General features: G+C 46.1%; 1 protein-coding gene across 5 annotated transcripts in view; it reads left to right on the forward strand.

Moving 5' to 3' along the window:
* The window catches only part of sdk2b (sidekick cell adhesion molecule 2b), a 461,496-nt gene that overhangs the window by 372,014 nt on the left and 75,871 nt on the right, over positions 1-13,611 (forward strand). For all 5 annotated transcript variants that reach the window (XM_036956065.1, XM_036956068.1, XM_036956066.1 and 2 more), the window contains exon 4: positions 2,560-2,707. In XM_036956065.1, the coding sequence (XP_036811960.1) occupies positions 2,560-2,707 (148 nt within the window). The remainder of the gene's footprint in view (positions 1-2,559; positions 2,708-13,611) is intronic.

The raw sequence follows: 13,611 nt of genomic DNA on the forward strand, positions 1-13,611 counted from the left end.
TTGTAACAAATCACTTGTTCCTTAAACCTCATTTACATCTACTATTAAATAATGTGGCATCTGAGCAAGTTGAGGAGACTAAACTGCTGGGTGTCACCCTAGATAACAAGCTGTCATGGTCAAAACATATAGACTCAATGGTTGCTTAAATCGGAAGAAGTCTGTCCATCATAGGGCTTTGCTCTGCCTTCTTGATATCTCAGTCGTACCTGGACTACTGCTCAGCTGTGTGGTCACGTGCCGCAAAGAGGGACATAGGTACATTTCAGTTGGTCCAGTACAAAGCAGCACGTATCGCACTTAGATGTACACAGAGGGAAAGTGTCAGTAATATGCATTTTGATCTTTCCTGGCTCAAAGTTGAGGAGAGATTGACTGCATCACTATTGGTCTTTGTACGAGGTATTGATGTGTTGAAGGTACGGACACTCATCGGTGCAACACATGCATCTCTTCACAGTCTCCAGGTCCAGAACAGAGGCTGGGAAACACAGTATTAAATAGAGCCATGACTACATGGAACTCTCTACCACCCCAGGTAACTCAAGCTAGCAATGAAACCAGATTCAAAAAAGAGATAAAAGAAAACCATACTGCAGAAAGGGAAGTGAAGAGACACAGCCATTTTGTGTATCTTGTATTGTAATTTCCAATGTATTATGTAATAGACCTAGATATTGTGTGTATGTACTGATATGTAGGCTATGTGTGATGTTAAATTGATGTAGTTCAGTCCTTGACCAATAATGTTCTGTATTATGTATTATGTCATGTTTCCTGTAGTCCCCAGGAAGAGTAGCTGATGCTTTTGCTGTGGCTAAAAGGGATCCTAATACATACCGATACCAATACACCTGCATCAGAGCGGGAGAGAGAGAGAGGGAGGGGGAGAGCAGGCGAGAGAGAGGGAGGGGGGGAGAGAGAGGGAGAATGAGAGGGGGAGAGAGAGTAGGAGAATGAGAGGGGGAGAGATAGAGGGAGAATGAGAGGGAGGGGGAGAGAGAGGGGGAGAGAGAAGGGGAGGGTGAGAGCAGGAGATAGAGAGAGGGGGAGAGAGAGAGAGAGGGGGAGAGAGAGAGAATGAGAGGGGGAGAGAGAGAGGGAAGGGGAGAGAGAGGGAGAATGAGAGGGGGAGAGAGAGGGGGAGGGGGAGAGAGAGAGAGGGAGGGGGAGTGCGGGAGAGAGAGAGGGAGAATGAGAGGGGGAGAGAGAGAGAGAATGAGAGGGGGAGAGAGAGAGGGAGGGGGAGAGAGAGAGGGAGAATGAAAGGGGGAGAGAGAGAGAGAATGAGAAGGTGAGAGAGAGAGGGAGGGGGAGAGAGAGAGAGAGAATGAGAGGGGAGGAGAGAGGTAATGATAGGGGGAGAGAGAGAGGGAGGGGGAGAGACATAGGGAGAATGAGAGGGGGAAGAGAGAGAGAGGTGGAGAGAGAGAGAATGAGAGGGGGAGAGGGGGGGGTGAGAGGGAGGGGGAGAGAGAGAGGGAGGGTGAGAGCGGGAGAGAGAGAGGGAGAATGAGAGGGGGAGAGAGAGGGAGGGTGGGAGACTGAAAAGGAGAGGAGAGACAGAGAAACAGAGGGAGAGTGGAGGTTAGACCAGACAATTAGGATTGCAGAGACACACCTCTCTGAAAGAGGAACACAGCGAGGAGAAGCATTGCAGATTAGGAACAACGACGACATCAAAGCAAAGTCGAGGGATTTGAAGACTTCACAGATTTCCATTTGGGTCCTAAGCAGTACAGCAGCACAGCAATACCAGATTACAGATTTATTCTCTTTGAAAGAAAAAAGAGATTTGCCACAATTGACCACTGTCATTCTACACATTCAGGAAATCTGTTTGGTTCAAAGTCTAAAGGCTTTTGCATGTATCAAAGATGGTATTATTTCTAAAATGTGTGGTAACTTAATTGACTGTTTGATGTATTATTCACATAGAGAGGTTAGAGAGGATTTATTGGATTTTGAACATCTATTTGGCGGGGAAACTGACAGAAAGTTACCTTTCGAGTCCCCAGCTCTGTGTCTTTAATGGCTTGTAGCACAACTAGGCCTACTTCATCAATGACAGCCACTGCTCAAGCATGTAGTCTCATTGGAACAACCTTGTGGGCACTAAAGAGAAAGTGAAGCTACTATTCTTCAGCAACCCACTCTTATTGAGTCTGAGGTGATAATGGCTGCGTTTACACAGGCAGCCAAAATCTGATCTTTTTTTCGAAAAACGTATTTATTGCCGACACGATGTTTGAATTTGAAAAGGAAACCAAAATTAAAGAAAGTTTGAGAAAGACAGGAAGACTGCATTATTATGTAATATGAATATGACAGTTACATTATATCAGTTCTACAGTTGCCAAAGTACAATTTTTTATAAAAAAAATATTTGATCAACTTATCAGCTGTCTGACCAACTGGTTCAATATAACACCTCAGTTCAAAAAAACAGATAGTGAAAACATTTTCGGAGACAAAAGATCAAGTTTGAGAGAGAATATTCTCCTCAGTAATAACTCAACTGTAATTTGTTTTCTGTTTGTCTCTCCTTTCTTTCTTTAGTCATGGGCAGTTTTGAAGAGGGTGAGCGTGCCCAGTCGGTCTCTCAGGGGGAGGGGGCGGTTGTTCCCGCTCCACGCATCAGGAGCTTTCCCCAGCCGCAGGTCACATGGTTCAGAGACGGACGCAAGATTCCGCCCAGCAGCCGCATGTAAGATGCACGATGATGCTGTCTCTTATGCAGCTCACTCGCTCTGTCTCTCTCTCTGTCTCTCTCTCTGTCTATATATATATATATATATATATATGTACCTCTCTGTTATTGTTGTCACAGACAATGTGTCGTTTTTTCCATCAAGATGTTATCTATTTGCATAACAATAGATATGTTGTCTATTATGTGTTTGTGTGAATGTGTTGTTCAGTCTATTGTGTTTCATATGTGTGGGCTGCATCTGTGGATTTTATGTATCTATATGCTATGTGGTTGATTGTGCATGTGTTTGAGAGAGAGTTGGAGAGAGGGAGAGAGAGAGAGAGAGAGAGAGAGAGCGAGAGAGAGAGAGAGAGAGAAGGGGAAAGTGAGACAGAGCGTGATAGGGTGCATGTTCTATCTGGTTGTAACTATGTCTCCATCACTTGAAATAGTCTTTGCCTCAGTGAAATGTACTCCCAGGGCCTCGCCTCTACTCTCCCTTTATTCTGCCCTCCAAATGGAGGCGAGGCAGTGAGGGAGACTTGTTTACCAGGTCAAAGAGAGGCCTGGTACTATCAGACTACATTGGGGCCAGACAGGGGCCTCTGAGAGGGGGGACAGGGGGCTCTGTGGCACTCTGAGTGCCTGGCAGAGCCGCTAACAGCCTCAAATAGGATTCTTGTCTTGGTTTCTTGTCTTGGCATTCCCCCTCTTAAAATGGAAAAGGGGTCAAATAGAGAGTTGCTTTTGGAAAGAGGTGCTAGTTTTCTGGCCTGAGTGGGAGACTGGGAGCACTGCTAATTTTCAGTAGAAGGATTGCCTCCATATATATATATATCCACTACAGGACTGTAGGACTAGGAGACAGGCAGCTACAGCCAAGGTGACAGCTTTGTGTGTGTGTGTGTGTGTGTGTGTGTGTGTGTGTGTGTGTGTGTGTGTGTGTGCGTGTGTGTGTGTGTGTGAGGGGACACAGCATGTATGTGTGATAAAGGTGACCCACCCCTCCCTCATCATGTGTCTGTGTATTCATCAGGGAGGTGACCTTCCCTTAGGTTAGACTGCGGCTTCCTTATCTGATACTCATCATCAGTAATCAGTAATCATCACCCGTCCCTGAATGACAATGAGACAAGGAGAGAGAGGATGAAGGAAGGAGAGAGAGAGAATAGAAGAGAATTGATTTGAGGAAAGTTGTAAAAGGGTGGGGAAAGAGGTAGAGGAAGAGGTAAAGACCACCTGACTAATGAGTCTGGTGTGTTTCCTTCCTGCTGTGGGGTGGGTAAAGAGGTCGGAACCTCATTGTATACAAAACATGATGTTGCAAAAGACTAATCAAAACACTACATTGAACTCTTTCACTTTTCATATGTTTCCCATCGGAAAGTTAGCCTGGCTGGCGCACGACCCACGTGACTCTGAGCTGGTGTCAGACTATCTGAAAGAAGCTCATTCTCATAACTTTCTCTCTCAAACACACATTCTCTCTCTCCCCCTCTCACTCTCTCTCGCCAGGCACAGGGCCACCCACCGTGTGTCCTTCTATACACCCTTGTCCTTGCCTCCCGCTCTCTAGATCCTAACTTTCAAATTCCACACAAACGAGCTGTCAAGGTTAATATGTGCAAATAAGCACTGGCGATAACATGGTGGTCTTTTTTTAAAACAATTATTTAATTGAATTTGAATAGCGCCACAGGCATCCACTCTGTAGTGGCTTTAAAGCCTTAGTAGAAAGAGAGAGGAGGGAGAGAGGGAAAGGGAGAGAGAAGGGTGGCAGGGGGCCTAGTGTTTTAGAGCATTAGGCCAGTAACTGAAAGGTTGCAAGATCGAATCCCAGAGCTGACAAGGTAAAAATCTGTCGTTCTGCCCCTGAACAAGGCAGTTAACCCACTGTTCCTAGACTGTCATTGTAAACAATAATTTGTTCTTAACTGAATTGCCTAGTTAAATAAAAGAAAATAGAGAGAGAGTGTGTAACGGTTTTCTTCCGTTGAAGGAGAGGAGGACCAAAATGCAGTGTGGTTAGTGTTCAACATGTTTAATATAGATGATAAACGAGAACACTACAAAAATACAAAACAACAAATGTGAAAACCAAAACAGTCCTATCTGGTGCAATGACACAAAGACAGGAAACAATCACCCACAAAATACCCAAAGAACATGGCTGCCTAAATATGGTTCCCAATCAGAGACAACGATAAGCACCTGCCTCTAATTGAGAACCAATCTAGGCAACCATAGACTTACAATAAACACCTAGACCAGAAAACACCCCATAAACATACAAAACCCCTAGACCAGTCAAAACACATAAATCCCCCATGTCACACCCTGACCTAACCAAAATAATAAAGAAAACAAAGATAACTAAGGCCAAGGCGTGACTGCTTGTTGTCACCAATAGCCTGTGCAGCCTGTCCTCTCACTGCAGCAGAGAACTTATATACTCATTACTGGTCTGTATAAAGTTCACTCTAGCCTCTGGGGCGCAGGTGTGTTTGGAGAGAGAGGAGAGCAACAGCCACCACGGGAGAGACAGGCACAGAGAATCTAAATGAGGGCATTGATTTTTGTTGTTCCTCACAATGAAATCGGGCAGGGGACTGTGGATCGGTCTGCTTCCGTCTGTTAGCACGTTAGTCACGCGCGATATCTCGGACAGCACCGGCCCGATTTGGACTCAACTTGGTTGAATGATGTGTCTTGCTCTAGAAAACCGGCATTTTCAAAATTACACTGATTGGCCCAAGACGGGAGCTATAGTAATTAACTGAAATTTGTGAGTCACACCAGAGAGGAAGAGGTAAAGCTAGAGGGATAACTGGGCCCGAAATGGAGGTCAATGAGAGAGTGTTGAATTTGGTTAACAAAAACTGTAATGGCTTATTTGCTACGTGTGGCTTATTTGATCGAATATAAGTTTTTTAGTGCATAGGTTATTATTAGTGTACTGATATAAGTAGGACACGTGACGTCCCGGCAACTTTGAGAAAAAAAAACACTTTATATCAGAGTTGTTCACACGCGTATCTGCCCTCTCATTGGCTAGAATGGTCCCACCTGATCTTGTCTCCTCCCGACTGCCTTCTAGCCTGGGTACCAGTCTCTTTAGCAAATAATCCTTGCCACTCCTTGTTATTGCCAGAGAGTCTTTGGCACATGACATGGACTACAAAGAGTGGATAAGCTAAAGAGACTGGTACCCAGACTGCCTTCCATTTTAGAAGACGTTTATTTTCATTGTTACAGCGGCCACTTGAGAATCTGATCAATATAATGGATAATCTGTGGTCACACATGATAACTGAAATGTGTTAGTCACACACGATATCTCAATTGGCCCAAGGGGGGCTCTGCATTATTTGTGGGGGACAACATGTTTCTCCCTCCCATTCTCTCAGGTTTTCTCTCTCTCAAATTCAAAATTGTAAAAAGGCTTTATTCAAGTCTCTCTCTCTCTCCATCCCTCTCTCTCTCCATCCCTCTCTCTCTCACGTCATCTAGTTGAGGTGTCATACATGTCATTTGCAGCATCTCTTCTCACCACCTGTCTCTATCTTTCCTCTCCTCTCTCCTCTACCACTATAGAAAGGAATATTTCCAGAATAACAAAGCAATATAACATCTTGTAAAATTGAACACAATTGACCCTGGGTGTGGTATGACTCCTTCTCCTTTACGTTCTGCTTTGGCACAATTGATGCTGTTCAGAGATGACTTTCATCACACTGTAGTCAGCCAGGTAGCCAGGCAGGTCCCCCCATAGCAGGGTGGATGGGAGGGGAGTCGGTGAGGGCTTTGGATTCCAAGGACATGAAGGCGGGTTTAGTTATGTGTGAAAGTGTAGCCTTGGAGAAAGATTCTGAGTGTAACTTAGTTACGTTTTTCTCAACTTTCAAAGGCACATTGGACTGGTCTCCCTGGAACGAACAGGGAAATGAACATACAGTATCTATCACTATGGATATGTAAAGTAAACAAGATCCATGGCAGCTCAGAGAATTCCCCCATTTCGGCTCCCCTGCCTCCAGTTTCCCTTGACAGAGGCAATGTCTCATAGTGGGCCTGCGACTGTTATCTCTCTGCCGCCCGCGCAGCCTATGCAGCTGTTCTTTCTGGCATCCACCTAGTCTGCTCTGTCCTCTGACTGTTAGCGTCCTTGTCGCAGAGAAAGGGTTCTATGTACTCTTCATAGTGATCCTGTTTAGCTTCAACAACAGAAATATGGCCCTTAACTGAAAAGAGCAGTCATCTGTTCAAAAATGTAAAACCCAAACTGCCTTCTTTGTCTCCAATCTGCTTCTCTATATTTGATTGATCACCACTGTCCTGAACAGGTTTAGTGTCTCGAATTCCGGCCGATCTGCTCTGCACTAGTTGGTTTTAGACTGGCTGTGTCCCGGCCGTGCTCATTGGAATGCAGTGTGCCAGGGCTGGGTGAGGCCGAGGGGAGAAAAAGTACTTATTTAGCTCTAATAGCAATTACTCTTCTCTCATTGAATGAGATGCAATTGAAAGGGCCTTTTCCATTTGGGGGCTGTGATTTGTTGTGTTATTCCCGAGACTTAATGTGCTGTATAATCAGAGCCTCCTTCAGTAAACACATTTACCCGGAATTGCACCGCACCGTTTGCCAGATTGGAAGGTGAGTCAGGCGCGAGGAGGAGTAGACTAGTCAGGCACGAGGAGGAGTAAAGGAGTCAGGCGCAAGGAGGAGTAGAGGAGTCAGGCACGAGGAGGAGTAGAGGAGTCAGGCACGAGGAGGAGTAGAGGAGACAGGCACGAGGAGGAGTAGAGGAGTCAGGCACGAGGAGGAGTAGAGGAGTCAGGCACGAGGAGGAGTAGAGGAGTCAGGCACGAGGAGGAGTAGAGGAGTCAGGCACGAGGATGAGTAGAGGAGTCAGGCACGAGGAGGAGTAGAGGAGTCAGGCACGAGGAGGAGTAGAGGAGTCAGGCACGAGGAGGAGTAGAGGAGTCAGGCACGAGGAGGAGTAGAGGAGTCAGGCACGAGGAGGAGTAGAGGAGACAGGCGCAAGGAGGAGTAGAGGAGTCAGGCACGAGGAGGAGTAGAGGAGTCAGGCGCAAGGAGGAGTAGAGGAGTCAGGCACGAGGAGGAGTAGAGGAGTCAGGCACGAGGAGGAGTAGAGGAGTCAGGCACGAGGAGGAGTAGAGGAGTCAGGCACGAGGAGGAGTAGAGGAGACAGGCGCGAGGAGGAGTAGAGGAGTCAGGCACGAGGAGGAGTAGAGGAGTCAGGCACGAGGAGGAGTAGAGGAGTCAGGCACGAGGAGGAGTAGAGGAGACAGGCGCGAGGATGAGTAGAGGAGTCAGGCGCGAGGAGGAGTAGAGGAGTCAGGCACGAGGAGGAGTAGAGGAGTCAGGCACGAGGAGGAGTAGAGGAGTCAGGCACGAGGATGAGTAGAGGAGTCAGGCGCGAGGAGGAGTAGAGGAGTCAGGCGCGAGGAGGAGTAGAGGAGTCAAGCGGGCCCTGGCATGCATTTTCTTTCTTAGTCAACCATTTCTCTCTATCTCTCTTTTTTCATCCGGAAACGTCTCTCTTGTCTCTCAAGACGTTGAGTCATGGATTTATCTCTGAGTGCTACAGCCCTACAACCTTGTAGCCATGACAGTTAACAACCTAACATAACGTGGCCTACCTGGGAAATCACAGAGAGGAGAAGACTGGGGATGAGGAGGAATATTGATGCTTTGCTGACACCCGCTGTGCAATTACCAGTGTAATCTGCTGCTTAGAGAGAGTGGTCAATTAATAGGTCTGCCTGAGACATCCACCTCCTGTCAGTATAATATGGATTCTCCATTACTCACTGTGGTGTGTGTGTGTGTGTGTGTGTGTGTGTGTGTGTGTGTGTGTGTGTGTGTGTGTGTGTGTGTGTGTGTGTGTGTGTGTGTGTGTGTGTGTGTGTGTGTGTGTGTGTGTGTGTGTGTGTGTGTGTGTGTGTGTGTGTGTGTGTGTGTAGGATTAGTCCTGGTTGACCTGGCTGGACTCACTCACTGGCCAATAGAAATGCTCAAGGGGAAACAGGTCCTAGCAGAGTATTGTAGGTGTGAAGAGGCTGCTAATGATAGGGATGCTGCTGAAATCTCAGATGTTCACCAAACTCTGAGGTGGGATGTCACATTCTCAAGGATGTAGAGGAATCTGACTGATCTGACCACCATGCTGTGTCCAACTCTCAGGCAGTACATCAAGAGATGTGACAATTGATGTATATCTATTACTATGAATCCTCAATACCATAGTTGTGAAAATAACTTGGTTAAGGGGTAGCAGTAGGGAGTGAGAAGTCAAGCGGCCAGCTACAAATCATGAGAGCACACTCCCACTGAGACAAGCAAGTGGCTGTTTTCATGAGCAACAGCCTCCCTCCTCTCCTCCTCTCTATCTCCTCCCTCCATCCACCCTGAAGCTGTAGCTTTTCATTAGAACAATGTGTTGTGGAGCGGTGGAAGGCAGGGTGTCGGCTCTGGCCCAGGCCTGCCGCTTTATCCCCCCTGACCCCTCACCCCTCTTTCTCTTTGGGGAATCTGGCAGAGGCTGGCCCCGGTAACAGCTATTTGTCTGTAAGTAATGGAGGTCTGAGGTGGGTGTCGGGGGGGGGGGGGGGGGGGGGGGGGACACACACACACACACACTACCATGACATTACACTCTTCCATTGTGTGTGGCTCCGAGTAGTCTGGACACTGTCACACTATGTCAACTATGTTTTACACAAACACACAAGACTACACACATGTGCAAGCACACACGCATGTTGATGGGAGCTGTACATAATCATTATCAGTGTTAGCTGTCAATCACTTTCCTCCCCCATGGCATCAAATACATAAATAAACCCTAGATGGGAAATAATTACAAACAGAGATACATGACACCTCCAGGCCCCAGCACAGCACAGTCTCTTGCTATAAGTGGCCAACATGTATCAGAGATGCTGCCTGCTGTCCAGCCTTCTGCATTGCAGACTCCCGGCAGACTCCGTAGTGAATGGGAGCTGTTACAGTGGAATACCAATGCAAATGTGGGTTGAATCAAAGAAAAGAGAGAGAGAGAGAGAGAGAGAGAGAGAGAGAGAGACAGAGAGAGAGAGAGAGAGAGAGAGAGAGAGAGAGAGAGAGAGAGAGAGAGAGAGAGAGAGACAGAGAGAGAGAGAGACAGAGAGAGAGAGAGAGAGAGAGAGAGAGAGAGAGAGACAGAGAGAGAGAGAGAGAGAGAGAGAGAGAGAGACAGAGAGAGAGAGAGAGAGAGAGAGAGAGAGAGAGAGAGAGAGAGAGAGATAAGTATACCCATAGACATGTGGACACACACGAACACACATACGCACATACACATACACGCTCACACAAACACAAACACATGCTTTCTCTCTCTCTCTTTCGTTCTCTCTCTCTCTCTAACCATCTCTCTCACTCCTACAAAACACACACTCCGACATAACTGATTTGTCCTAATTTCCCAGCTCCCTGTCTTGATAAATCCCATGCAGCAGCAGCATCATCACATTGCTAAACCATCATTACCACCGAGCTCCTGACAGCTCACAACACAGCTAACAGAGAGAGAGAAAGGGAGAGAGCGAGAGAGACAGAGAGAGACAGAGAGAGAGACAGAGAGAGACAGAGAGAGAGAGAGAGAGAAAGGGAGAGAGCGAGAGAGACAGAGAGAGACAGAGAGAGAGACAGAGAGAGACAGAGAGAGAGACAGAGAGAGACAGAGAGAGAGACAGAGAGAGACAGAGAGAGAGCGAGAGAGAGACAGAGAGAGACAGAGAGAGAGACAGAGAGAGACAGAGAGAGAGAGCGAGAGAGACAGAGAGAGAGACAGAGAGAGAGACAGAGAGAGAGACAGAGAGAGAGCGAGAGGGGGTAAGAAAGGATAGAAATACTTCTTCATACTTTACTAAATCACCGTGAAGAAGCAGCTATAGAACAGCCCTTAGATTCCTCCACTCTTGCTCTCTCTTTCCTTCGGCCTGTATCTTGATGTAGACATGGCAGATGAGTCCTTCTACTGCTTTCACAGGTCTGCATCCCAAATTGCACCCTATTCCTTACATAGTGCATTACTTTTGACCAGAACCCTATGGATCCTGGTCATAAGTGGTGCACTATGTAGGGAATAAGGTGTAATTTGGGATGGGCTCATGTTGAAGGTTAAAGAGAGAACAAGCAGCAGGGGAGACACGTGTGTGTGTGTGTGTGTGTGTGTGTGGCAATAAGGCACCTCTGAGGTTTATGATATAGGGCCAATATACTACAGCGTTACGTCGTGCGTAAGAACAGCTCTTAGCCGTGGTATATTGACCGTATACCACACCCACTCGGGCCTTATTGCTGAAGTGTATGTAGTATTCAGGTACACAATGAAGATGATTGGCTGCATTACATAGTAATGCCTGTTTAATACAGTGAATATCTACTCACTATACTCACTATATTCATCCGTAGACGGTTACTTATCTTACAAGCTACAGGCATCGTTACACACTGTCCCCGTTTTGGAAAGGTCCCAGGAATCACCTGGGATTCGTTTAACACTCCGGACAGTTCCACTCCATCCACTTCCCTATGGGAATCCATAATTCATCGGCAAGGTGACGGTCTGGGATGTGTCTCCACAGCGATGAGGACAGTAGTGTTAAATATTAACCATGGATTTATTCAGGCCTACGAGACGCTTTGGAACGACTGACTTTTTCCAATGGAGACGCTCTGGGAATCACAAGTGTCTCTCGCTTGGAGATATTTTAAAATCAATCAGTCAAGCGGTTGGAACTTGTATGTCATGAAGAGAACCCAAAGAACAGGTATACAGCACCAATAACACCCTGCTCCTCCATCACCGCCATCTCTCTCCTCTACTGGGGGCCATTGTGTTGTTTTCCAGCAGTGGAGTGGAGAGATCACGTTGGAGAGATGTGTTTTTATAAGGGGTTCAGCTCAGGTAAACATACACACACACACACACATATGCACACACACGCACAGCAGCAGTGTATCAGTCGGTTGGTCTCCCATTGTGTCTGCTGACCATTGTTGGTTTTTCTGTTCTTGTTGTTCAGCTGTGTTCTTGTTAGTGACCCTGGCCTGACTGCTCGTTATACAGTAGAATATCAGTCTAGCAGGAGCAGGGCTCTTTAGCCATCCTACTTATAGAATGGTCGTTCTTGAAATGCAGTTACTTTTGAGCATGGTATTTTGGAATAAATGTACTTACATGTTCTGGATGTTTAATTTCTATCTGTTTGGTTTCATTTTCTGATTCTAAATCAACTAATATACTGTAGCAGCATAATGACTTGAAATATACATGTTTTACCATAATGATGACATTGTACCAGCAGTAGGAGAAAAGAAACACGAATGCCGGTATCACCAATTACAAATCTAAGGTCATTCATTCTTTACCAATTGTTTGCTAATCTGATTATTTCTCTGCATTTAAATTGAGTAACGCCAATGGCACTTTGTATTTTGACACACCAAATTATCGATGGAATCTTCAAATTTATGGCATATTAAAAAGGTGTGATTAGCTATTTCTTTTCTTTAATATCGGCCCCTCCCCCGATAACAGTGTGCCACTGGAGGGAATAATCAAGGTCCTTGTATACACCAATGACATAAAACATATTATATTTGTAAAAAATAAAAAAAATAAAAAAAATACAGATTTGAATAGCCTTATTTGTTTTTGTTGATCTTTACAATGGATTAAATACTTTTGTTTACTTTCTAGCATTCAAAATCATAGATAGATATCTCTAAATCTCCAAAACATGTCACTTGAACTCATCACTACTGGGACAAGCCAAGTTGCTTACTCTAAGTACTTTAAACAATGCATCGTTTTGCAGTGTTAAGGATTTGCATTATATTTGGTCACTGTTATAAACAGTTCAATATAAACAAAAACATGTATGATGTGTAACTACTTGTCATTTTAAAGTGTTTTTCGTGGTTACAAAGGTGAGGGATGCAAATGCCACCGCAATTCAAGAACCACCCAGAACCCTAATGGCTGATAAACAGGACTTTTCACATAGATGGCATCTAAACTCAGCGTACGTGTGAGGGGAGAGTGGGGGTGTGAAGGGGTTCATGGTGTGTGTGCGTGTGTGTCTGTATGTGTCTGTGATTAGAGGAGGAGGGACGTATCGGCAGGCGAACCGCAGCACCCTCGCTGTGCTATAACTGCGTCAGGGTCTGCTGGTACATAGGGGCGTGCATACACCCCAGGAAGCCAAACCAAGCACCTCTCCACTCCGAATAGAACATAAGCAAAGCACACCATCCGTGACACACAGCCGAGCCACTTATTTACAACCCACCATTAATCACAACAACCTCTTACCACTGCTGCTGGTTGCCAAGTGGATACTCGTTAAGTCTCCCAGACTTCCAGTTGATTCCAATACCACGGCCTTGTTCATTCAGGACGGTTCAGTACTGAGCATTGCACCTAGAAATGTTGTCTCCGGTATGCATGTGAAGATAAACTAAAGGGGCACATACACTACATGACCAAAAGTATGTGGACACCTGCTTGTTGAACATCTCTTTCCAAAATCATGGGCATTAATATGGAGTTGTTTCCCCCTTTGCTGCTATAACAGCCTGGGAAGGCTTTCCACTAGATGTTGTAACATTGCTGCGGGGACTTGCTTCCACTCAGCCACAAGAGCATTAGTGAGGTCGGACACTGATGTTGGGCGATTAGGCCGGGCTTGCAGTCAGCGTTTCAATTCATCCCAAAGGTGTTTGATGGGGTTGAGGTCAGGGCTCTGTGCAGACCAGTCAAGTTCTTCCACACCGATCTCAACAAACTATTTCTGTATGGACCTCGCTTTGTGTACGGGGGCATTGTCATAATGAAACAGAAAAGGGCCTT

This window comes from Oncorhynchus mykiss, chromosome 20 (genome assembly GCF_013265735.2).
Source record: "Oncorhynchus mykiss isolate Arlee chromosome 20, USDA_OmykA_1.1, whole genome shotgun sequence".
NCBI classification, from domain to species: Eukaryota; Metazoa; Chordata; class Actinopteri; order Salmoniformes; family Salmonidae; genus Oncorhynchus; species Oncorhynchus mykiss.